Consider the following 27,331-nt stretch of genomic DNA (forward strand, 5'->3'; position numbering starts at 1 on the left):
ACTCTGGTCGGTTCCGACTGGCGGTCGATTTCTTCCTTTTTGTATGAAAGCCGCGCTCATTAGCTTCACCTTTGCCGAGGAGCACAATGCTTCTACGAGGGAAACTTCCTTTTCAAAAAGCAATGATTAGTTACGTAATGATACTTGTTTTTCAGGGACGTTGTGAAGACCATTGGTCGGCGTCGTTAAATGCTTCACTTCTCAATTTGCCAATGATTACACGGGTCATAAAGACGATTCGTTAAATATTAAATATAAAATTATGATCTCTAACACTGATGAAAAATCTCGAAATCACATCCAAATTCATCTAAGCTATTCTCACCTAACATTCATTTAAAATAACGGTACGCTAAATTAAAGGGAAAAGACTGCTATATCTAGATTCTATATGTCCAATAAATATGTATATCCATCGAAGAAGTGTTTATATCAACTACCACGTTAGTCAAGCGCTAAGAAATTAAATTTTCATGATATGTAGAAATTGCACTTCTTTATTGACTCCTCTAAAATTAGCCGACGCTGTGTCCGCAATAGACTCAACCGCATTTCCGTTTTACATCCCGTTTACGTGGTTTGTGGTCACGTTGATACCGTTGATACGGGAGGAAACGCGTGGCTGCATTAACAATCTTCCTTCGTTATATTTTCGCTAAATTGCGAGGAGGTTTACACCGTTCTGTGTTCATAAAACAATACTGTAAAAGTGGCGCAGCGGCTTAGCACGTGAACATTAACGTAAACCGAATCACGCTCGTGCAATGGATATCTACCACCTACCACTGTCAAACGACGCTCCGTACCGCATATAATTACCTTTCCAACAAACGTACGAAGAAGGGAGAAAAATGATTTGCGAGACTTTAACGTCGTTGTTCTTGGTATTTTACCGACCGTACTTTCAATATTTCACGAAAGTTACATACAATCGTGCATGCAGATAAATTTCACCGTGTGATGGTGCTTCAAATAGGGGTTCCTCGTATTTTCGGTAACGCGGTGTCACTCTAAGGAAAAAGAAGCGACGGACACTAAGAGTGAGAAAGATGCCAGCGGACTGGTTGCAGAGCAGGAAAGAAGGAATAGAAGCTAGAGTAATGTAGCGAGTCAGCAGTTTTGTGCAGAACTTATTCCGGTTCAGTTTCATGAGAAATATCACCTTGTACCCCCTCGACGTTCCGTATCACACCTCAGCGGCTGCCTCCGGCCCCACTCTTCAGTCTTGCGTTCCACAATCCACCCTCCATTCGGCGCTTTCTTCTTCTATCTCCTCTCTTTCTAACTTTTATGTACACGTAAGTACGTACCTGACTTGCTACGATATATCTACGGCCGCTAGAACGGGCTATTCATTTTTCAACGGTGCGAGAATATTCGATACGCATTGCCCCGGAACGATTTCGACAGAATTAAACGTAGATAACTGTGTTCTCAAAAATTACATTTCATGCACCGGTTTTACGATTGATGATTCGTCGCACGACTAATAGGACATATTGTCGTTTCTTATCGAAACCGATGGATATTAAGATAACGTGTTTCAAGTGCGACGCGTTGGATTTTTCGTATTTGGAAACGGAAAGTACGTTTATATGTAGGTAGCAGAATGCTTGGCTTATCAGAGTCTGCGAGGCGAGAATGGTGCGCTTCCGCTTCCGCCTTGTCGTTGGTATCGAGAATCCCTCAAGAAAGAGTTTCGAACCGGAGGTAAAATTCGAGTTTTATCCACTATTTATCGAGGTTATAATAGTCTACGTAGATAGGGATGCTATTAACCACTATCAATAATTGATCGATACTTATTGAAATATCAATAATATTGTCAAGATGACAGTAACTGAAGTAGAGTGACACGTAACATAATTTATCACTCAGTCCCTTTTTACGTCAGAAATTTTTCTCATCGTAGAAGTTAATTCTTCGACATCGAAGAAAAAGCTTCTCGATATCATCGATATGTATTAATATCGTTACTAATAGCAACATTTCTAATTAGTGAGCATTTTAAGATACAAATGAGAATTCGTATTATGCGGCTGTTAGTTCCTTTTTTAGTAACAAGAGCGAGAAGGCAAAATATAAAATGAAAGTGAACCGAAGAACGAATCGTAACAATGGGTCATGATAAGTTTGTGTACGTAAAGTGTACGTGCAATGTACTGTCAGAGATATTCGTGCAAACGATATGCACGGTCCTTCTGTATCAGACACCAGGATCTTTTCCTGCTGTGAACCGTAACACACAGAGACCGTCGGTGTTGGTCTAAAGAATTTTCTACGGATCTCACTCGTTGCCTCCCTCGTACATTGTCACCTTGCCCCCTTCTTTTCTGTATGCCAGGAGAACGAGATTCAGCAGGTGTATAGTATGCGCCAGAAGTTCCTTCGTCTTTTTTTTTTTTTTCGTTACGAAAATGCGCTTATTTACTTTGTTACTCGATGCATTTTCACGTAGCGTCAATAGGAAATCAAGCGTGACGTGTGAAAGTGATCTCTATCGAGCGACGCTGTAGTACGATCGCTACATGGAAGAACCGGTATCGAAAAGAAGGATCGATTGTGAACTGTGAATCATCTCGCAACATAGTGATTTTTTGTGAGCATGTCGTTCTTGCGTATATATGTATGATACTTATACAACTGGTGTATCTGTGCGAATGTTACGCGGTGGTCCAGATCTATCGTATCTAAGAATCTCTGCTCGTTGCTCGCAGTGGCATATTCAAAGAGCATTGCTATGGAATATAAAGAATTTTCCTTCGGATCTTACTACCCCTTACTTGTTTTTTCTTTGGTCGATCCTTCTCTTGCTCCGTCTTTTTTCTTGAGCGCGAGCGCATGGAGAAACAAGATTACGCTGAGGTATAGTACATGCGTTGGAAGTTCTGTTTCCTAGAGGCACAAACGAGAAAAGGAGAGAGAGAGACAGAGTGTGTGAGAGAGAGAGAGAGAGACAGGAGAGCAAAGAAAAAGTAAGAAAGAGAGATCGACTAACCCCCTTTCACCCGCGGCGAGCGTGATAGTCAGTGGGCGATGAGCGACCAAACCTAACCTAACTCCGTTGCCGGTTCTCTACCAGGGTAAGCAGTAAGCAGGCTGGGTCGCCAGGCGACGTTGGAGAGAAAGAGATAAACTAATAAAGAGTGTGGGTGGTGGGGACTAGATCGGCGCATGCGCGCCAACGATGCTTATTGAGCCATGGAGAGGGCGGTTGGTGCCTCATCGTCGGCGGCGGCGGCGGCAGCGGTGGCAGCAACGGCAGCGGCGGCAACGGCAGCGCAACGGCACAGCAACAGCAGCAACAGTGGTGGCTTGATGACGGCGGCAGTGGCATTCTCAGCTATCGGTCTAGCGAAAGTGGATAGATGCCATATTATAAAGGAGGAGGATCATGGCTCCGTAGTCGGAAAAGAGAAAAGGAAGATAAACAGTGAAACAAAGACAAAGGGAACAAGGTAAAAAGAGACAAGGGGAGAATGAAGAAGAACAGAACAATTATTATTAATCCACGAAAAGTTCAATGCAATAAATCAAACAAAGGTCGCCAGGTGATCAACAAAGGCGAGGCAAGAATAATCCGCAAAGAAGTCATTTCGAGGTAAAACTTTAAAGGTTAAAGTAAACAGAAGGTCCTGGATTAATCGTCGATCGTCGCGCTTTTCATCGTTTTCAGGATTTCAAGTCAGAGATCAATCCAGAATCAGTCCTCGAACAGCAAACAAAGAGCGGTTAATGATAAATCAAAAACAAGGTGAAGTAGTAGTAGGGAGGAGGTGGTGGGACAGACGGGGTGCGCAGGGCAGGGGCAGAGGTGGGGGAGGGAGAGGGCGCTGGCATCCGGACAGTCGGTGTCGCGCCAGGCCCGCTGGCGGCTAGCCAAGCAAGCAGCAAGCAGTCACGTCCGTCGCCTAACCAGCATTGCTCGCCTTACCTTTTCACCCTCTTACAAAATCGCATTCGAGGCTTCCGTCAGCTGCATATATTTGCCCCGTTCCATCAACCGGTCCCTCCGACGTCGTCCGTCGTTGCACGTCGTCGCCATTGCCGCCGCCACCGCCGCCGTTGCCGCTGCTGCTACTGCCGTCGTCATCGTCGAACACGCAGTACGTCGTCGTTATTGCTCTCGCAATCGTCGTTTAGTCGCGCGTGGTTTCTTAGCAGCGGCCGTACTGAAGGGAAAAACGCGAGCGAATATATAAAAAAAATACGGAATTCTTTTGTGATCGAGTAAGCCGATTATGAGTTGGAACAGTGCAGCAGTTCACAGCAAGCACGCATCATCCGGGCCAGCGTTGTTCAAGTGAGAAAACAAGTTTTCGTGGTTTTTGGTGTCGCGAGATCCGGCTGATCGACCGGAACTGTATGGTGAGAGTAGTAAAACGGAAAGTACCTTTTTCGCCGTTTCTTCTATCTTTAGTGAGGAAGAGAGCAAGTGCAGCGTCCTTAAAGGCTATTAAATTCGCAGCTCGTATGTTACACGTTCAAAGGACAAGCCGTGTCATTGTTGATATAAGTGCTGACAAATAAGATATATATATATATACATATATATACATATCTTATATATATGTATCTACTATTGGTGTGTTGTTCGTTACCACAGTGAGAAGTTGCAAACTCCAGAAGAACCAACGAGAAGGCTCGCCGACCGCCTAACCTGTCACGGTGACCGACATCACGGCGAGATCGCGGCTGATACCTCCGCGTGTTCCGGCGCAAGGTAGTACAGAGCTCTCTCTATTTTACGATACATATGTATGTGTACGCGTACATCTATATACATATGTTCGTATATACGTGCAGCTATAGAGCAATAAGTCGTACACGCCATTGCCCGCGCGTGGGCGCTGTGCTGTATGCATTTGGACATATATTACGGTTCACGTCGTCATACCAATGACGTCATCGTTTCCGTAATTGCGTTTTTACGCCGTTGCGGAAACGATGATGTTACTGTTTCCGTTGTTTATGCTATTCAAGAGTACGTAGATTACTTAACGAAATTCATTTTACACGTTCCTCATGTCCGAGCGTTCATCTTGCTTATCGTGTTTCGATTCATTCGAATTAAAGCTGAGATTGGCAGCTGACTTGATCATTGCTCCATATTGCACGGGTTTTCGTTCGCCATACGGAGACGGATGTTATCATACGAAACATAACCTTCGAGCTGTAGGTATGTTTGTAATTATCGAAATACGCGCGTGCGTTATTGCTGTTTTCTTCGTTACCATTGCGACGCAGAAAAAAACGCGCGCAAGTTTGTGTGTTGTTATAGCTGTTAGTTTTAAACGTGAAATGATAGACAGGCATTTTGATCTGTCACGTTTTCGTCTGGGACGAATCATATATTGACAATCGTTTTAACGTTCCATTGTACATAAAGTATTTTGCAAATATGAATTGAAGCCGTGTAATGCGCGTTACGTGCGTAAATGTGAGTCGACCGATTAACCACGTGTCATTAATTCCTCGTTTCTTCACGCTGTCGAAGTACGAGATTTATTTATTCAAAGTAACGGTTACTAGCGCGGCAAATTTTATTTGATCATATTTCGATAATGTCAATTCGGTTTTTTTTTATTATTATTTTAATACTGGAACTACCAAGAATTTCTTGCATAATAATACCAATGAATTGATGAGAACTTTACAAGTTGTGGACTTTTCTTTTATAATTTTACAACTTTAATCAAATTCAATGGAGTAATTAATTAATTTGTAATTCATAAAGTATGCTTGTAGAAGTTAATTTCTCTCATTATCAAATTTGCCAACTTCTCACTTATGGCTTGTAAAATTTAATTAATAATGCTAGTTTACTTACGCAATAGAAATTTTATATATTTATAATACTTCATTTTTTGGAAGTTTGAATGTTCCGGTAAAGTGTATGGACGAAAGCTCGTTTCTTTTCTTGCTGTGATTTCTTTTTAAAAGTTTTATCTGTTAGTCGACGGTAGTTCTAGTATTTTAAATTGATGCATAGTTTGTCATTTTCGTCGCTTTCGTAACGCGAATAGTACGTATATAATTTAATGTTCCGGTGTTCGTGATCTTTGACAAAAGTGTTCGATGATGTAATTCCGTGAAATAATTCTTCCGCGGACAAAAATATTCCCGTGGACGTAGATAGGTCCGAAGCTTGGTTACCGATGTAGATGCATCACCTGTGCCATGCACGTTCCTAAAACAAGATAACGTGATGCGCGAGAAAAACACTCGCGAAATTCGTTACTTTAGATCTATCTAAGTATCTAGCTGGTGGCTGTGATAAATATTCTGACCACTATTTTTTTCACAAACAATATGTAAAATGCTGTTTGACCACTTTTCATGGCATTTTCATCGCCATAATCGTACATAATCATTTCTCGATTAGAATTAAAATACTTTTTGAATATACCTTCCTGTAAACTGTTCTGAACTTCTGAAAAGCATGGACTACCAATCAAGCTCAGTTATATTTATATTTCATAAATATTTAGTTGCGTGGCAATTGACGGATGAAATAATTTACGTGCGATTAAAAATTTAGGTAGATTATTTTCTTAGGTAAATGAGTAGCCGGTTTAACTTTGAAAAGTGTTTCGGTTGTATAAGACACGGAGGCACTTCGACCTCCTCGCATTCCAGTAGAAACAGGTATATGACCTGTTATCCTTAGATATAATCTTACTTTTTCAAGATACTGGACTTTCGAAAATCGCTTGTCTTATCCCGACGTTTCTCTAAGTTATTTTATCACCTGCGTGTTTACTTCCAAATATGTAGGAGACAATTATATTTCGCGAATGTTTCACTTCCACTACTGGATATAAGTTTGAGACCAATCTTGCAATTGGATATCTTGTATAAGTTTCTTTAACTCGGAATGAAAGATATCGTTTGTTTTATTTATATCAGTCACATATCTTACGTATCTTGTAATTAATGTCTTATTCTGTTTCTAGATTCTTAGATATAGTTTCTGTTAATTTAATTAATGGTATATCTTCATTTATTTTCAAGAGAATTTTATTTCAAGAGAAATAATTGCAATCAAAATTCTATTAAGACTACGACATTATTAGCTTTTGCAATGCTTCATCTTAAACATTTTTCCTTTTGATCATTTCATTATGCTTAATAATAATAATAGTAATAATAATAATAATAATAATAATAATAATAATAATAATAATAATAATAATAATAAATGCCATCATGTTGATTATGCACTTGAAAATCATTTGTACGAATTGGCGGATTTGCCAACTGAAGAATGTGCATTGTTTCGTATATATTTGTTTGTATTGTTCTCTCATTCACTTTAAATACTTCAATAAAGAAGTTAATCACGATACGAAACGATTATTGTAGCGTTATTCTATGTTATTCATTTTAAATGAATGGGACATATAACTGTTTACTGATGAGGATTACGGTCTCAAATTTATACTCAGTAGTGTACGGCATTATAACATCATTACTTAAACAAGATTGCTTCAGGATAGTTGTTGGATTTGAGAAAAACTCAACTTTTCTATTAACCTGTTTGAAACTAGATTCAATGTGCTAATAAGTTTGTAATATATGTTAAGTTTTCTTTGATTACTTCCTGCTTGTTCTTGAAGTCATTGGAGTATTGCATTTGTAACGGCACAAATATTTTAAAATATTAAAAATGTTTTCAATATTATGCATTTTGTGACCCTTAGCTTGTAGAATTTTCTCTTTGATGCCATTACACATAAGGTGTTAACGCGTATAAAATTAATCTCATATTGAATGCTAAATAGGCTAAATAATGGTAAATGATATGAAGTTTTTGGGTAATAAATGGGTGTTCTACTGTACCGTCGATAGTCGGAGGATTAATTAACGGAATACAAGGCGAATAGATAAATGATATCCCCGTAATAGGACATAATGGAAGGCAAATTTCTACGTGGCGTAAGGATGTCGAACGAATTGATGTGTAAGTGTGTGGAGTGCATCCTACACGTATCGGTGTGCGTGGCCTAACGCATCGAATTACAGTACCATCGTGGGCGTGTCCCACTAACATTCCGACCTCGGTGTCTTTTATCTTATTGAGTCTTACTACATACTACTCCATGCCGCGAACCCTTTTAAAAACGTGATGTCCTTGTTTACGACGGTCGCAGGAAGTCACACCTATGGCGTTGCCGTGTAGGCTGTATGCATGTCAGAGGATCGTTGCAGATCGAAACGAGTATGTAATAGGAAGAGTAATAAGATGAGTAATAGAATGCAAACTGCTCTGCGCTTATGGCTGGAACAATCGTTGCGCCGCGTCGCGTCATTTCTTTATATCCGTGTTTCTGATTTGCTACTTACAGTTCAGTTTGTTTTAGATGCTTGAATGATGTTAAAAACAACTCGGTTGATTGATGATTCGACCAGAATTGAAATTGAGCTAGAACCCGTGTCAGTTGTTCATATAGTATCCTAAAAACACTGGAGTTCGTTCTGATTATTTAGAACTACCTTAGAGTTACTGGCAATCGATACTAGAAATCTGGATTCTGTTCTGACTCTTCCTCCTTCTTCCTTATTCTCAAGTATCGTATAAGTATCTAGGATATTTTTATTCCAGTGTTGTACACCTACAGTTATATATAGACACACACACACACACACAGTGTCAGTACATAATACAATATATCAATTTAAGTAATTTTTATGAATATGATTGCTTTGATAGTACTTATGTTAAAGGAATTGCATTTTTTTAATCGGCTTCAAGTATATCCATAAATAAATGATAGACATTTTTCAGTCGCTTTTTCTGATACACCTTGACAGTTAGATTGACAGTGTCGACACATATTTGCAGCGCCGGAATTTTATCTTCGTTACGTCTCTATTATCTTCGCTGCGCACGTTGATGATTATGGCACGGTAATTTTTACTCGTAAATTGATAAGCGATGCACTTGTGTTAAACCTGTTTATTGCACACAGTAAAATATTTGTATTTTCTTATCTGAACAAATTGTTGAATTGCATAAAGCGTATCACTAACTGTTACTATTTCATATTTCAGAGATATTATCTGTTTTATTGTTATCTTCCATTCTGATTATCGTGTTTGCCGTAGGTGACGATAGTTCCAACTTCAATTTCGCCTGCAGGAAGATTTAAAAATAGATATCATGTATTTGCTATTACGCTATGAATTTCATTTTATCATTTATTAGAACTACCAAGTTTCAATATACGTATCTTAACGTAGTTGTCGTGCACCCCTGTATCTTTTTAGTAAAAACAAACAAATCGTAAAAACAAGATATTTATGATGCGCCATTTTAACACATTTGGCAGTTTAGCGTTAAAAGGAAATTTCCAACGGAGATGATTGTGAATAGTTCTTCTAGAATCGGTAGGAATTACCCCATGACATCATCGTTCGTGATCACGATTCACGATATTAAGATACAAGAAGCGAAATACATAGAAGTAAAGATAGAGAGGGAGAAAGACAGAGCAACCGGCGTGTTATGGATTGTGTGACGTAACTGAGTCGAAATTATCTTGGTTAATAGTGTGTCAGAAGTTCTAGTTCCCCGTGAGCCGTTCGGCTCCACGCGTTTTCACGTTTTTGTCACGCTTTTACGGTAAAACCGTTCCCGAAAATAAAACACAGAAATTGTGTATAGAGTTACAAACGCGGTAGGGATCCCCGGCAAGGAACTTCTATTTATACCATTTCGTGTTGGTCGTGTGCCAAACAGAAAATCACATTTATATCAAATGTCGTTAATTTACAATCTCCACAAAACATCCGTGGACGAATTTTCGCTGGGTCGTGGCTGTGCAGGATCTATACGTAGTTGGCCCACGAAGTCGTAAATCGTTTCACAGATCGCCCGGTCGGTTACACGCGACGCCACGACGTGGCGTAAGGCGTAAGATATATGTCCTTCTAATCGCGGTATTTCTGCCTCCGTGTAGTCGCGCGACTCTTCTAGGACAACATAATCACCACAATTCCGCGGTCGGTACGGAAAACTTATCGACACCCGGTCGATCGATAACGCGGGAAGGCCATCTAGATTACGAACTCTCTACGTCCGACAAAATTTCGTTTTCGTGCAATATATATATATATATATATATGCATAGAGATGCTCGCGCACCAGTTGCGTCTATGTGAACTGCGAAAGCGTACGAAAAAAAAAGACGTGCGCGATGACAAGAATCATCGTAGTCGTGTGACACGGTGAAAGTGAGGACATAGAAGCAGATACGTTGTGAGCGTATAACGTTGCATGCGCTTATTAGAAACTCATCAAAGAAAGTCGATGGGGAGGGAACAGGAAGAGGTAGTGGCGCGCGCAAGAAGTACACTTGCGAACGACAACGCAATTCGTGAGACATGGCATCGCTTTGCGTTAAAGGACAGGCTAGTCGTCGAGGCTGAAAGCACAAAGGGGGTAAGGAACAACGACAAGGGACGAACGTAAAGTGCAGGATGTATCAAAAACTTCAGAAGTATGTAATACTCGTCAAAACGAGCAAAATAGCGGTAGCAGGCGCGGGTTCAGGTATCACTAGCTCGGCAATTATAAGACATTTTTATATCGTTCGTTTAATATGACTTCTGTTCGACAAGGGTTTCGATGCGTATCCTCATAAAAGCACGCACGCGTTGAAAGATCACTAGCTTTCCCCTTGTCTTTCGATAATAGATGATAATCATAATCGATTCATCGTGTGAATTTATCCAACGGTTAACCGGCGTGGCGGACAACACGATAGTTCGTTAGACTATTACAGGCTCATAGTAGAAATTTTCTTACAACTTCGGAACCAACGATACCTAGATCCACGTTTGATGATGTATTTTTCCTTCTTTTGACGAGCACCAGACGCCTTTGAAGTTTGACCACAATTTTTTGGAACACCCTGTATATATGTAGTATATAACGCGTTGCCAACGTTAACGACGAAAAAGAGAAAGGGAGAGAAAGCCCGACGCCTTAAGGTCGATTTTAGTATCTGTCCCTGAACATTTCTGGGCATCGCGTATATGTGTAGGCGGGGTGGGTGTGCCTCGTTTTAATTTTAGTCCCGTGACAGCCTGCTCCCGCGAGGGAGAGATAGGTGGCGTTGACCCGCCAACGTAACCTACAAATATTTCTCTCTCTCTCTCTCTCTCTTTCTCTTTCTCTTTCTCTCTCTCTCTCTCCTGTCATCAAGCCCGATCTATCGGTGTCCCTTTCTCTCCGGACCACTGGCGCGCATATGCCTCGAGCGATACATCAACGAAAATCCACGGGCGTTCTTACGTTCCCCTTTTTCGGACGCTTGAACGAACTTATAGTCTTACTACATTCCTTTCTCTCTCTTTTCAACCGAATCTTCATGTGTATCTCGGCCTGCGTTCCTCTTTTTCCTCGTGGCTGACCTATCTCGTCGCGTTACGTGTAGAAACCAATCGAAAAATTGCATCTTATGGAGATGAATTTTTATTTCACGTTTGGGATGTATGTATCTGTTTATTTTCAAAGCGCTACGAAACATAGTTTTATAGAAAATTAGGCTGTTGCGTGAAAAAATCGGTAGTATTATATGGCTAGATGTTTGTCGCTTACAAAATTACGTATTATGTGTACTTTTTTCTATTTTCTTTTCGCCTACTTCTCCAAAAGGTGTAGTAGTTATATGTATGTATTTTCCCCCTTATTTCCCCCTTATTTGTAAATTTAGTTATTTTTCCCCATTTGCATAGTATAATTCAAATCGAATTTTTAATAAAATTATTATTCCAATTTGCGTTACTTTAGAGAAATCAACTAAAAAATTCCTTAACAAGTTATCCATAGGTTCGTATTCCTAAAGCTATGTATGTATATTTCGAGTTCGTAATAAATTTTGTCCCTAGTGATGCTATGTTTTTCGACGTGGCTTCGGAGCAGAAAAAAGGGAATTCATAGGGGTGGGGGTGGAAAACGGTCGGGTTGTTTTTAATTTAAAAGCGGGCCGATCGTAATTCTGTTTTCCTACCGAACTAGCCGGGGCTGATGGTACATTCATTGCGATAGAATTTGATTTCGCAGAAAACGATAAATATTCAAGGGCACAGGGTCGAAACGCGCTCGCCTAGCTGGGTCGTTGCGCGCACGCGTGCACACGACTGTGCAGAATGTTCCCATGTGGAATTTCATCGTTGAGAGCATTTTGCTGTGACGGTACACGTATAGCGGCCGACTTCTCGACAATGAGTCAGAATGAATGATTTGCAAGCGTTGAAATGCATGAACGAGCAAGCCGAGCGCGACGTCCGATTGGACGACTGCCTCTCCGTAGTCGCGCCCTCGCCATCCTGCACGAATTTATGGCTTCAAAGCGTCCCGATGCATCTACTCTGTGGCGTCAAATTGCTTTCCAGCGGTTTTTTACCACCCCTCCACGTCCTTGTATATTGCGACAGTTTTATGTTTTATCTAATTATATTTTCCCGACCGACGATAGTTTGGTCAGGGCTGGGAGATGTGTACATTAACTTTTCTACTTTTTCACCCCTTCTTTCTACGATGTTGTTATAGGCTCGAATATTTGTTTCATCTGCAAATTATTTCTCGTTTTTCAACCTTTCGCTGTTGCCACTTTTTCATTTTTATTTCTATCGCCTTTCATCTTTCGAACGGTGGAAGACCCGGCATAGAAGAAAATAATAAAATTACATAAATAACTCTAATACAATGTTCGCACATCTATACCTAAATAAAAAATTTAATCTATCAGCCATATCCTTTAGCGTGTTACAATGACAAGGTGCTAAAATTCAATAAGCAATCGCGTTAAGAAGAGTAATATAGCAGAAAATTCAGGAACGATGTATCTCGTGACCCGTGCTGCCGCGTAGTAAAATTCAAATTAGTGTAACGTGTTTCGTGGGGTGTCCATCTCGACGAGAGAAACAGTTACCTATCGAAAGAATGGATTCGGTGTGAGGAAAGGCGACTCGATACGTTAGTTACGACGAGTCTCAACGTATCGTAGTATCGTTTTCACTAAGCTCGACGACGCAACCACCGTACCCCTCGACTGTTTCTCTAGGAATAGCCGTGTAATTACGCAGCGAATATTTCCCGTCGGAACGAGTTTCTATGTGCCGACCGCTTTTTTCAATAGAAAGCGACATCCCATTCACCCTATCCACTTTCGGAATCGAATCAGAGAATGGGATAAATTACCGAGAATCTCTTCTGTCTATGATATGAGACATGTTTTAGGAACTATAAGGAAACGAAAATATGGTTTTCTCCTTAGTAACGGATACCTAATTCCGTGGAAGACAAATTAAAATGTGAGCTTGTTCAGAGAGGAGTACATTTTTAGCAAAGGAAAATTTTCTTGGAAAATCGGTAATGCCCTCATTTGCGAGCCAATTTTGCTTAAACGTTTGACAAATTGTGTAGAGTGTCTGGTCATCTTTATCCTCGATATTTTTCGACTGTACTCTCTTTAGCTAGAATGTCATTGATGATGCGGGTTGCTGTCTAAATATTGTGCGGGTTAAAAAAAGAAATACAAAACATGCGTTAGAATCGATAGTTTATTGCGGATAGCGGAAGTTTATTGGGAAAAGTTAAGAAATCAGCTCGAAAATCTGTATAGCACGAACGTTAATAGAATAATAGATATATTTACTCGCATTTTCTACTTTTATACATTAAAGAAGAAATCAACGATAAACCAGAAATAACTCGTTAAAAAATGGGAAAAAATATATTAAGATAAGAGACCAATAATAAATTATAAATAAATTGCTTCATTTCGATCCGTTCGAAGAACTTGTGATTTATTTATAAGATGACGTGATAAATTTCTGTTGCAATGTGAATTTCAAATCGATAGCAAAATCAGTTGGAAATATAATGTCTGTACGATCGGACAAACCATGTGGAACTGTCCACCAGTGTTATACGAAGCCAGAAATTTTTACGATCTCGGAATTAAAAGTCGATAAGGACACATTCGTTTAGGTCAGTTTTAATCGTCGTACGAATGTAAGTGCACAATTTATTTTTTACTGAAAGGAAACGACACGCGAAGGTAGGTGTAGGCAATCCATAAGTAAAATAATTACTAAATTTGGGAAATTGGAAATCTGACTGACAGTTTGTTAGTTTTCCCGAATTATATCCGAACGATCACACGCTGACAGTCGCATTTTTCTTCGAAGGAATTTATCGCGGTATCTGCTCATGGACAAATACAAATTCAAAGGGTAGAGATAATTCTCCAGAGTTCACCGGTATTTCACGAAATGTGCGGTAACTTGTTAATTCATAGGCACTTAAATTCCGAAAATGTGGGTGTAAAGCGGAGCGTGATCGCGCGTGTGCGTGCCACCCACGTACATTACCGCCCAAAAGTATCTGGACGCTCGATTGCCTTTGTCAGTATACATAAGACGAGAGATTTTTCCTCAGAAGCCAAAGTGATCTTTTCAATAATTTTTTCCAAGTTTATAAACCACATCGGGCAATATATCGTAGTTGATACTTAAATTCTCAATAATTCGAACGACTCTGTTCGATAACTGCTTTAGTGTGAGCAGACGGTAACATATTTAACTAAAAAAATGAAGGAAATTATTTCAAGCAGGAGAAAAATGACGAATCGATTATTGCTGATTAATCGTAATATGTTGTTACTGAGCTTTTAACTGGAGTTTATAAAGTTTATTATGAGTAAAGAATTCATATAATAATTGGAATTTATACAGTCTGCTAACTCTACAAGGACTCGTTAAGTACCGATAATCGTTTAAATTTACGTATTGTCACCAGAAATTCGCCAAAAGCGTCCAGATATTTATGAACGGTAGTGTACACACATAGACGCAGACACACGTGAAATGGTGTAGGTTGGAACCGATGCCCGCGAATCGCCGATCAATATCGCCATTGTTTTCCATTCAGCTGATAATACCGGCGGCTTTTGGAGTATGGCGTTCGGTCTTATTGTAGAAGTTGGCTCGTTCAGCTTAGTTCCACGAGGAAACATTTCAGTTGTTTTCGCGTTAAATACTTAGCAAACCAGCGGGGCTATTATATTTAGTTCGGTAACTTTCCTTTCGTCGTAACGATTGATCGTTTCTGATTATATCGTAAGCGAGAAGCGTGCGCGTTAAATCGTACGCGTTTCTTTCCTCGTTACATCACTGCATCGCTTACTCGGAGGTTTCGGAAAACATCGAAAAGTTTAACACTTTTGATGACTTTGTTTTTCCATTTTTCTCCTCTTTGTAGTTGGAAGTATTTTACGCGAACAATACGCACAATGATGTTAACGAATGTAAATTTGAGACAAAAATACTGGTGGATGTGTGGTAGCAGGGGACAAAGTGTGCATTGAAGTCTAACGCGGATGATATCATGGGTAATTGCTGGATGAAATCACCTGTTATTTGGAGAACTTGCGTGGATTTCTAGTTTCAGAATAGGACATTGCGTTGGTGCGATATGGGGTATAGAATAATTATAGGTAAAATAAGAAACAATTGCTACGAAAATCAAAAAGTAAATACATGCGCCGTCGTATTAATACCGTTAACAATTTCCTATAGATACGTTATATATAACAAACGCTTATACTCCTTATACAAGACGTCCTACGCGATGAATTTGGCGATAACGAGCCCCGGAATTTAACAAGGTGCGACTCTTTACGATTTGATTAATCGTAGAAAATATTATGGAAAATCTTAAACGATTGGATAGGAAGGAGTCCAAGCTGTATAATTACCAGCAGATTACTCTAACTAACATCTGTTAGCGATTAAAGTCAATACAATGGCCTATAGGGACAGGTCGCGAGGTCGCAATAGACTCGTCTGAAATGTTTTCCTAGTGAAATCAAAACCGTCGAGGAGCACGCTTTTTACCTTTCCGTGATGTTTGACTTTTGCTAACCTTTTAAGAAGATTGTCGGGTTGTAGGTATACTTCTATAGAATTGTGTTCTTTTGTGCGGGGCCATAGAGGGAAGGTACTTTGCAGGGAAAACCTCTGTCTGCGGAGCAATAAAAGCTCAAGGTCTTGTTCCGATACCACTGGATCCTTTCATCGATCCGCATTCACCACAGTTGACACGTATTTCACGGTGAACTGTTCTGACAGGTGTTAGACAATCATCGATTATCTTCGGTGTGTTTGTTTTCTATTCAACCTGCGGTTTCTCGCTTCTCCAGGTTGCATTTTGCTTTCTTGTCCCTTTTCTCGGCGACCTTAACTCGGTATACGATAAGTCTATCAAGTAGATGTCTATATAAATCATTTATTTTATAAATATCTATGTAAAGCGTCTGTTTGAATTTCAGCTATGCGTTTTGTTTCTAATAAAATTTCGGCGGATGAAATTATTCGGAAATAATATCAAATCGGCATTAATATCAATCGATTAAGATATATCAAAATGTATATTCACAATTGCTAGAATTAACAACATCTTTGAAAGGAAAATGCGAGATCAAATTATTAAATTTTGTCTTTTACTTTCGTGGAAGCTCCCTTGTCCGCTTTTTGGCGAGTATTTGTAAAATAGACGGTAAATTCCACAGCCAATTACTTTTAGCGCGTTTATCAAGAATTTCGTACGGTTGGTAATCTCTTTAATGAAGGAACTTGGAATCGACGAATCGTCCGTGAACGTATGTCTGCGGATATCCTGGAAGTTTCTTGAAGTTTCTTGAAGTTCATCGATGCAGAAGAGCTCGTGATCGTCGCGCGAGACGACACTGTCGTCTTCGTGTTCCTATACATATATCCAGATGCCCTGGAATGCGGGGATGCATATGCAAAAACGAACAAGAAGAAATACTTGTTGTCGGCAGGAAGACATCAGACCGCGTTGGAATTCGTGCGGAGGTTTTAGACTTGCGTACACAGATGCACAGTATTCGCACAGTGAATGAGGAAGACGTCTTTCTCTTCGCTGCTTGACTAGGTGAATTTCAAGATCCTTCTAAAGAATTTGTTTCTCGTTCGTTTTTTCTAATATCCTCTCTTTCTCTTTTCTTGCCTCCTGGTGCACATACCGCGTTCAATAGAATGCAAACGTACGACGGCGGTGGGAACCGTCGTAAATATTGCTGCCCCCGAAAGTATCAGAAATAACGCTTCCACCTCGGCGACTCTGACAATCTAAAAATGTATTCCTCTCCTTGCGATTTTATTCTACCGTTTTGCTTGAAGCTTTCCGCTTCGGCGAAACGATTTCTTCGCACAGGCTTTCTTACAAACGATCTATGGACACAGAGTGGATCAATTTTTCCTTCGAACGGATTATAACGATTATTCCTTAACACGGTTTGACGATGTCGATGACACGATTTTGTAAATTATAAGATAAGGATAAGAATTTTAAAAGTTTCATTTGCAATATCGTTAAATTGAAGTAAATACTTGTAAGAAATTCTCTATTTCTAGCACACACTGATATTAATGATATATCGTTGGCACGTACGGCCGTCCTTTTTAGCCTCTTAGTCATTTTAGAAAAAATTTAATCGCAAGTCGGTTGTCGTTAATGCGTTAACAGCCCATTTACCAATGTTTTATCAGGGATTTTATTTCCTACCAAATCCGCTATTTATCTCGATTTCGAGAACTCGCGCGATAATTATCTCGATTGCCTGATCTAAAAGAATTTATTTCACCCGACTAGCTAACGATAAGTATCTAACAGGATAATTTAAATTTGTCCAGTTAAAGCATGATCGGGAATCACCTCGTCTTTTTCTTTTTTTCACTAACCTGAAAGCATTTTCGATTAACTCGCCCCCGATGGGAAATATTTCATGGCGGTACCGTCCCACGATCCCCGCTATCATAATCTCTATCCATCTAATTAACGATGTCGTTAATTTTACGGGCTACGTGTCGGTGTACACGCAGCGAAAGAACAGTTTTCACCTGTAACAATATCGAAACCGGTGCACCGTCTACCTCGCTGTATGTCCAAAATCCTTTTAGCTAATTTAATCGGTTCTAATTCCGTTACAGCCAGCGACAACTCTTAAGCTCGTTGCGTGGAGAGGGTACAGACCGGGATGGTCGTTTTCATTGTTTCATTCCGTTAATTCCAATTCCTCTCTTTTTATCCTCTTCCCTTCGTTTCTTTTTTTTCCCCTATCCTGGACATGCCGATGACTGGGATATCAAAAATCCAATACCTGTAAACGATAACAGTCGAAATGTTTATTCCAGATTTTTCCCAGTAGAATTTAACGTTACCCAGAGCTTTGCCAAATAAAGATTTTGTCATTTATAACGTCACTATTTTTCACGGTATTTTATTTCTAAATTTTATAATTCTAAAATCTTGGTTCGGACGTAGATCGGGTTGGTCAGAGGGTTGATCGAGGCTGGGCGAAGGAAAAATCGTGGAACAAATTCGCACGGAGTGACCTACCGCGTGTGACGGCGTTGTTCGCTCGTTTCAGTCTGGTTAATCAGGAGCAGTCGATCGGAAAGGTTAAAAATTATTTTTCTCCCGTCCGCAATTTCTCTCGTTCCTCTTCATCCCCTGGCCTATTCGCCGCCCTTTATTTTTGTTCTCGCTCTCGCTCTCCGTTAGACGACGCGACGTCAACAACCGTGGTACTAGCATGGTTATCCGGATCAGTGGACGTTTACAGTCGAACGGAATCCCATAGCAAGCCGTGTTCAATTCTAGCAGAGGCATTATAAAATAGACACGAAACTATAGGTGCAAAGTGAATGCGCCTCGAAGGTGAAACGTCAAACTCTCGCGTGATCTGCATCAAAGGGGTGCAGTCGTTCGTGGGATGCGATTAACGAGTATTACCTTGTTTATTTGCGTTGGTTCTTTATGGATATCGAGATGAAGAGACTTTACGAGGTTCGATCAACGATCAAAGCATTCGACGATATTCTCGACATTCTTAAAGGCACGTTAAAGGCTGATATTCGATTGACGCATTTCGTTTGCAAGTGAATCAGATATCTTATATTCTACTTTGATATGCATTTTTATGGGAGTACGAAAAAAAAAAAAACAAAAAAGAAAAGAAAGAATACGCTACAACGATAGCAAATTTATGCGTGATAACCGTAGAAAGGCTCACCTGTCTCCTGACGTCGATGATTTTTGGATATCTGTCTGAAACCTATATAAACTGTAAACAAAGGATAAGAATTAGGTTTGGATTAGGCGTTATTTTATCCGGATGGCTCGTAGGAGCCGATAACCAACGATAGCGGTGCCACAGACGCACGACTAGGGGCAGAATTCGATGGCTAGTATCGATAGTATTTCGTGAACATCTCGGAAACTAAGCGACTGCAGACCTTATACGTATAGGGGAAAATTGCTGAAAATATCGATTTCTACGACGTATCCAAAGTTCATCGAAATCGAAGAATAGTCAGTCTTTTTACGGTTTCACCAATTTATCGTTCCATTTTAGATGATTTCAAATTGATCAAATGAATGTAATTACGCGTAGATGTTTTTATGCAAACTTACATTTCATAATTCAGGTTATTCCTCATTCCTGGACTTGAACGCGAATTCTGATTAAACTAAGAATATCAATGATTTGGAACACGGATGATATCCTAAATTCCCAGTTAATCACGAAGCAGTATCTAATTTGTCGCGATCCCTGTTCGTAGTTGGACGAAGCTGGTTGTTGTTTAGTGGGTGTAAGGTTTCGAACTCCGTTAGACTGTCATACAAAGGAACAATTAGGTATTCAGTAGATCGCACGAATTCGATGCAGACGTCAAGGACGTCCTTCGATGGTAGGACGAGTCGAATGCGCTGTGCGGCGTCCCCGACGACGTCGACGTCGACGTCGACGTCGACGATCACGAAAAGTCTGTGTGAGATATTGATTTGGTCGTCCCTCTTTTTCTGCGGTAGTCACGTGAAAGAAGTGGACGAAGCTCGAAGCCGCATTCGTGCACGTATATCGATTCGACCGAGAGAGGCGAACGAAGTCTTTCGAGAGCACGCGAAAAACTAGTCACGAGGCAGAGATACGTGGTATACCATGCCAATACGTGGTTGATACTCTTGATATTCCATTGCTCTTATCTTTGTTCGCAGTACCGGCTGTAACAGTTCATTCATAAAGTTATTTTATTATATTTTAATAATTGGCTGTTCCGTATCCGTTGATCACTACGATTGAGTCAATGGATCGAAAGGTCGTATCTGTTAACCCTCCAATTCTCACATACCTCAGATTATGACGCAATGTGGGAAATTGGACCAATTTCTATCTCTATCGATACGAAACGGAATGTCTCGACAGTTTATTTCGAAACGCGTATAAATTATTATTTCTTATTTTTATTGTAAATTAGAAGTCTGTTTGCCGTATTCCAGTGCACGTTTTAACGAAGAGATTTAATTAAAATGTTAGCAAATAGTGTATAAAAAATTGTAGGATAAGGGAACAACGATAGCCAGCTAGGAAATATCTTTTATCGAGTAGAGCACCAATCGATGCTGGTTAATAGGTTAATTTGCGAGTAATCTTTTAGATTGAATTAGCTGTGTGAAAAGGGGAAGCTACTCGTGCTAGTGCAATACACTGGGACATTTGTACTGAATATCGAAGTTCCACGAAGTACAGGTTGCTTGGACGTTATCGAGTATCTTTCGAAACGATAAAGTTCGATTATCGAACGATAACGGAAGTCTTGATAAAAAAGAAGTCTCGAACGAGTGTCGCTATCTTCTGTTACGGTAAATTCGTTTCGTTTTAGCTTACTTTTCATAAAAAATCTTTTCACTAGTTCGTCGATTCGACGCTAAAGACCGGACAATTGTTATCGTAAAGCTGAAAAAGTATATATATATATATATATGAAAGCAAAAGAGAAGCAGCGAAATAAGAACACAGAGAGAGTTCGCGTTTGTTCGTTACGCTGTATGAATAACGTTATACGAGTTTTAGTAGTTTCCTTGTTTCACCGTTTAAAATTATCGCGAAACAATAATTTAGCGAATTTGAACCTTCGCTTAAAGTTACTATAGAAAGGTATTTCGCTGAAGTTACCTATTTATTATCATCTATCGTTCGATATATCGCTGTGTTACGAAAACGAATAACACTGCGGCGTTCTAACGAAGAGAAAGAAGAGAGGAAAAACGACAGGAAGCAGCTTTTCGTTCGCAGCTCGAGGGCAATCTTATTAGCAGGTACCTCCTTAGGTTTCGTAGCAAGTTTCAAAATCTATCACAGCGAAAATTCGACATTTATTTTTACGAATATGTTTTTTAGATGTTACGAATAGAGTGGTTAGATGAGAAGTTTCGAGAGTTCCATACTAATACGATACTTTTCATAAAGAGTTGTCTTCTTGTTCGCATCGGGGATAGAGTTAACATAATTACTAACGGCGCGATCGTTTCGTCGATTTTTACTTAGGAAGCGATACGAGCAATTCTTTTTATCATCGCGTTGGAAAATGCCAGTGACAAGAAAATTCGACGAGATCTTATTTAATCGCGAGAAACTCGGGTACGATTGCCGCTGGTCGGTCAGAATCGACGCGTCGAATCGTTTCGAATGGTAACGATTTTCGTGGCCACGAAAATCCCCGCGAAAACAAACGGTTCGAACGAAAACGTTTTTCTTCCCGGCATTTTCTAGCGCGTTGAACGCGCGCATACGTCCCCATAATTCTTCCTGGGTAACATGAGAAACGAGTGGAGCGCCTCGGGCCCGCTTTTCGTAAGCGGCTTACTCGCGTGACGGAAAATTGTACTATGTTTTTCTCGCCGACCCTCTTCGGCCGTTTCTTTTTCTTTACCTTAACTGTTTCTGACTCGTACATAAAGCAAATGCTAGACCGTGTATAGTTGCCGACAGAGATGCCGAGCGAAGTCGTAAAGTTGATATCGTTGGTTTGCCGGTAGAGAATAGAAAGTCATCAAATCTGAGATATTTCGAAAGTTTGATCAAAGACTCTGAAAGTTTAAAGATTTATAAGCTACGTTATAAAGGGGCAACAAATTTTTCGTTGTCGAGTGACCGAACGATCGGTATTCTCCCGCTTCAATTCTTTATCCGAGACTAATTTCTTGGAAAATTTACGCTACGCGTATGTCTGAAATTACCGTTCCGGTTCTCGAAACGCGTAAACTTAAATATCAGACCGATTTTACGACCTCGCTGTATCTCTTTCACCGACGATACGCTTACATCAATGAGAGGGCCGCCATTTAGTACTTCGATTTACGATCTCGCTACATCGATTCCACTAACTGTACTTACGGTAGCGTTTGCTCCCGAATCGATTACTCGTGTCGCGCGCGGCGAAAGTTTTCGTCGATCGGTCATCGCCGATCACGCGAATTCAATTTTTTTTTGCGAGATATTGATAAGAATCGCGAAATTTTGCCCGTTGAATACCTGCACTTACGCAATTTCATACCCGACGACTCAATGATCGAAGCAGTATCCCATATATGTACTTCTTATTCTAATATTTATATCGTAATCGTACGGAATTCTGAACGTCACTCTTTTTATTCGATCGGTATACTTGATATTTCTTCTCGAGTATTGCACGAAATATTAAACGACAGGAATTGCGCGCACCAGACGTACATTTCGTTGTCTGGACGTGGCACGTGTCCATGGAATCGCGTTATAAACATTACGTTGAGAAAGCATCGTTAATTGATTGATAGAATTTTTATATCGCGACTATCTCTAATCTAATTAGCATTTATTTTTCGTTTCCTTCGCGCGAATGATGGAATTACACCCGATAGAAAAACCGTACGATCAGTTTCGTTTTTATCGTGACTCCATATACAATGGCGAACGAAAGATGATAGAATTTTAAATATAGATACGTATAAAATATCGTACAGAGATACATCAATCTTAAACTTTCTTTTGGCCGCCATTGCGTAATAAGTTATCGATCGACCAAGGATCGCGCGTCCTCGATGCCTTCACTTACTCGATTAAGCGTGCTTGCATTGGTAGTCCTGCGCTTTTTCTATTTTACCTTTGCCCATTCGCGGCCTCTGCTTTATCATCCATTTACACTTGGCCCTCTACACGTACATATACAGATCCCTACGAACATATATCCTTCGTCTATCTCTATCAATCTATCTATCTATCTATCTATCTATCTATCTATCTACGTATCTATCTATTTATTTATCTGTCTATCTATATCTATCTACGTATCTTTCTGTTCGAAAGCCAAAGCCTTTCACCGAGTCTGATCGTCACCCTTCCCACAACCCTCCACAAGCAGCCCCCAGAAACAAGAAGCATTTTAAGCCTTTGCATCCGCAGTAACGCGAGTTTTCGCTTTTGGTATGTTTCCAGAACAGCAGAATCCGGAGTTCGACCGCGGGAGGAACCAGGAGTGCGCCGAATAAATGACGTAAATCCGAGGAACGGAAACGCAACGTCACTCGCTAACTCGCAACCCCCCTTCCCCCTACCGAACCTCCCCCATTCTGTCTTTCTCTTTTACCGTTTCCACGTTTCTCCTATCCCACCCCCCTTCCCTTTGCCCGATCCAGCACACCACCACGGCCCGACCCTTCCATCGCATACGATCTCCACGATCCGACACACGACTGGACCCCTGACCCCCTGCCTCTTTACCCGCTTTGTCGCCTACCGCCTTCTTTCGTGCTTACTCTCAAATCTGCTCCAACCTTCGAGTCTTCTTCTCCCTCCGTTTCTTTCCAACGTTTCGCTCCGACGTTTTCCTCCCATCCACCGTTCCTCAGCAGTATCACGCCACCGTTGCTCCTTATCTCGCCCCCTTATCTCGCCCCTTCTCCAAGAAGCGCAACCGTGGCTAAGGTGATCTTTCCGAAAAATTCGAGAGCTCCGTTTTCTCTTACGGCCTACTACTACTAGTACTACTACTACTACTATTACTACTACTACCTCCTCGGAGTCGTCCTTCCTCGTCCAAGTAGACTACACACAAGACACGCGTTAGCTTCAGAACCGGCTTGAAGGACACCACGACCGGCTTTTTGACACACACACACACCTCTCTCTCTTTATATATATATATATATACATATTATATATATATATTATATTATATTATATATATATATATATATCTCTGTGCAACAAAACTCGAATGCAGCAACAATCAGCCTATATATTCGATAAAGAGCAAAATCAACGCGTTCCTAGAGAGCATACACTCGTTGGTCGACGTTTATAGCTTCTCGAAGGCTTTCAAGCTTTGCCCAAACTACTACTACTTGCTCTAGTTGCTAAAGCGCCCTCCAAAAAGCTCTCCGAGTGCATCGTGCGAAGATAAAAGGAAGATCGAAGCAAGTTGAATATCGGTAGGAAGAATCAAAAAGGAGAGAGAGAGGATCTTTCGTGCGCTAGCTTGTCTCTAGAGGCAAAGCAGGTCGACCGTGGCAGAAGCTCGACGCAAAACGCCTAAAAACGCAGAAAAGCCAGAGCGCCTAATCGCTGACAATATACACACATAAATATCACCATAAATATCTTCTACTTCACTACTTCTTTCTCACTGTGAGAATATCTTCCTCTGCCAACTTTCCTCGAGTAGAAGGGTGCAACGCGTTCCTCTTCCAGCCAACCGTTTCTACGTGAATCATCGAAAGAGTCGAGACGCGACAATCAACCTACACGTCTACCAAACTAGCTGGAATTACAAAGTCTCTCGAAAGAAAGAAAAAGGAACGGAAACAGCTCTCTTTCTCTTTTACGCCACCTGGCAAGCACACAGCTAACCGAAACTCGGTCTCTGCGTTACGACTGAACGTACTGCGATCGATAACAACTGTGTTTGATAAAGAGCAGCCAGGCGATAACGGTGTGTGCGTATGTGTGTGTGTGTGTGTGTGATCATCGGCGGTCTAAATATAGTTTAGAATTTCTCGTAGAACTGGCGCTGACAATCGCGAGCCTTTTACGCTACGCACGGTGTTCGATAATACGCGACAACGAATCATAGGCAATTAAAACGGAGCAGAGGAAATCGAGAAATTCAGAGAAGGAAAGGATAATCGAGAAGAAACGTGTAACGACGGGTTAATTCGCGCTCAAACATACGGATAAAGTAAAATCTTCGTTACGTCGTCGATTACGTCGTCCGGTTTCCGCGAGTTTTTAATCGTGATTCATCTACAAGGAAGATCGTCCGAGCTCTTGGAAGATCATCGACTCGCCGCAGGACTCGTTCATGGGACAATAAGATCGCACCCTACAGAAAGAAATACTTCTTGCGTAAGGTACCACTATTTACCATAGTATCGAAGCTCGAGGCACCTGCGAGCATTTCGACGAGCTATCGTGCGAATAAGTGTGAGCTTTTGAACGAACGTGGTCGAAAGAGCGCGGATATTTATGCATTTATGGAAACTTCACTTTTTCATCAATTCGATCACTTCCTTTTAGTCGTAGTATGCTTTTATTATAAAATCATGTTAGATAAATATCTGCACGGTCATTTGCTTGTATCGCTAGCGAAGTGTCTCTTTCGACTCTTTATCTTCTGAATTACGTTCTACGTTAATACGTAAATATTCGTTAGAATCGGTACAACGTAAACGAATATATAAAATATCACGAGAGGAGCGCGTATTTCTAAAAAGGTTGCGTACCGTTCTAACGAAAACGATCCTTTAAACTACCATCGAGGCATAAAAGGTTAGATAACGCTTCTCCGACGGTATATCAAACTACTTTCGTCAACTTGGATCTCGATAAAATTGAATTTTCTACTATCATAAAATCGGCTCGTTTCGAGCATCGAACCTTTATACCCGTCGAAGTCGTTCCATTGATGAAAAGACAAAGGGAACGAAAGCGGACGCTTCGTAGGTTACGATTCATCGGTTGTGCACGCGAATGAAAGGCCTGGTGTGATTGAAAGCGGAAGCAATACGTGTCGTACCGTAGTCGATAGTCTGAAAGAACCAACACGCGAATCGAAAGGGAAAGCAAGAAAGAAAGAAAGAAAGAAAGAAAGAAAGATAGAAAGAAAGGAACGAAGGAAGTAAAGAAGAAAGAGGGAAAGAAAGAAAGAACGAACGGATATGAATTTCTGTAGCTCGTCGAAATTCTTGTAAGTGCAAATGAGCGCTCGCGAGTCGATTTGAATAAAAAAGCGAAACAATTGTATCCTTGGGAAGATTAGCCGGTGCGAGTGAACAAGATTAAAGAGTCGAGGCTACGTGGAAGAGCAGCATACGGACAGCCACGGTTTACGGAGGAAGGAGGATAAACTAGAGTCGGTAGAAAAAACCAGACTTTGTGTTAGTCCCTGCCTAAAGAAAGGAGTCCCCCGATCTTCCAGGGCCAGAAATTATGGCAATGGTCAACATGAATAACCTACTGAACGGCAAGGACTCTCGATGGCTTCAGCTAGAGGTTTGCAGGGAGTTCCAGCGCAACAAGTGTACCAGGCCTGACACGGAGTGCAAGTTCGCCCATCCACCAGCTAACGTCGAGGTGCAGAACGGACGGGTCACTGCTTGCTACGACAGTATCAAGGTAACGAACAACACATTGTGTATAATCGAGTTTCCACATCGGGTTACCTGATAATCCATCTTTTCGGCTACTCTCTGTGGCTGCTAAGCATTATCTCCTCTTCTATCCATCTCGCGCACACGTATCTATTATCGTAGGTACACGTATTTGCGTCACCTATAGGATCAGTGCTGTCCTTAATCAGGTTTTAATCAGGTCCAGAAAGAATCACGAACAGCCACGATTAAAATAGCCGTTGACGATTTATTTGTTATTCGAGTTGTTCGTTCCACGCTTGAGAAATCTTTGTTCGTTATTCGTTTTTATATTTCCTTTGTATCGTGCACAAGTACACGTATATACTCTTTTTTGTATAATAAATGACGCGAAGAAGGATGATATTGGGTAAGTTTACGGATAGCACTGACCTACGTGAATAATCACCCTATCGAACTCTCGAAACAGGTAGCTGCCATTTTTAGAGTGTTTACATATGTGTGTTCTATATCCCATGCAATACGCGAATCGCGAATTTCATGGATTTTTAGACTTGTAACTCGTTCTATACGTATGTAGTCAATTTTATACGAATGTATTTGTATCGTTAAAGGATTGCTAAATTTCCCATTTACGAATTAGTATACCGCATAGTAGCTCTCTCGCGCTAATCGGGCGAGCTTTCTCGTTGAAATTCATCTCGGGAACGTTCAATTTCGCGTAACGAATAGGGACGACTTCTAATAAAGCTGTCGTTGTAGAAATGTCTCCAAGAAGAGCAAATACGTACACGCAGGAGAGAAAAAAAAAAGGAGAGAAAAAAG

The 27,331-nt window shown here is 40.6% G+C and overlaps 1 protein-coding gene across 12 annotated transcripts in view; it reads left to right on the forward strand.

The window, feature by feature from the left end:
* Nucleotides 1–3,853: 3,853 nt before the first annotated feature.
* Nucleotides 3,854–27,331, forward strand: part of LOC117238310 (probable serine/threonine-protein kinase yakA) — a 382,495-nt gene continuing 359,017 nt past the window's right edge. For 6 of the 12 annotated variants that reach the window (XM_033503127.1, XM_033503139.1, XM_033503131.1 and 3 more), the window contains exons 1-3: nt 3,855–4,723; nt 23,355–25,267; nt 26,176–26,531. In XM_033503127.1, the coding sequence (XP_033359018.1) occupies nt 26,346–26,531 (186 nt within the window). In that variant the 5' untranslated portion in view covers nt 3,855–4,723; nt 23,355–25,267; nt 26,176–26,345. Of the gene's footprint in view, nt 4,724–23,354; nt 25,268–26,170; nt 26,532–27,331 lie in introns of all 12 variants that reach the window. The other 6 variants (XM_033503142.1, XM_033503138.1, XM_033503141.1 and 3 more) reach the window with 4 other exon arrangements.

Source organism: Bombus vosnesenskii, unplaced genomic scaffold (genome assembly GCF_011952255.1).
Source record: "Bombus vosnesenskii isolate JDL3184/JDL3185 unplaced genomic scaffold, Bvos_JDL3184-5_v1.1 scf7180000013448, whole genome shotgun sequence".
Lineage (NCBI taxonomy): Eukaryota > Metazoa > Arthropoda > Insecta > Hymenoptera > Apidae > Bombus > Bombus vosnesenskii.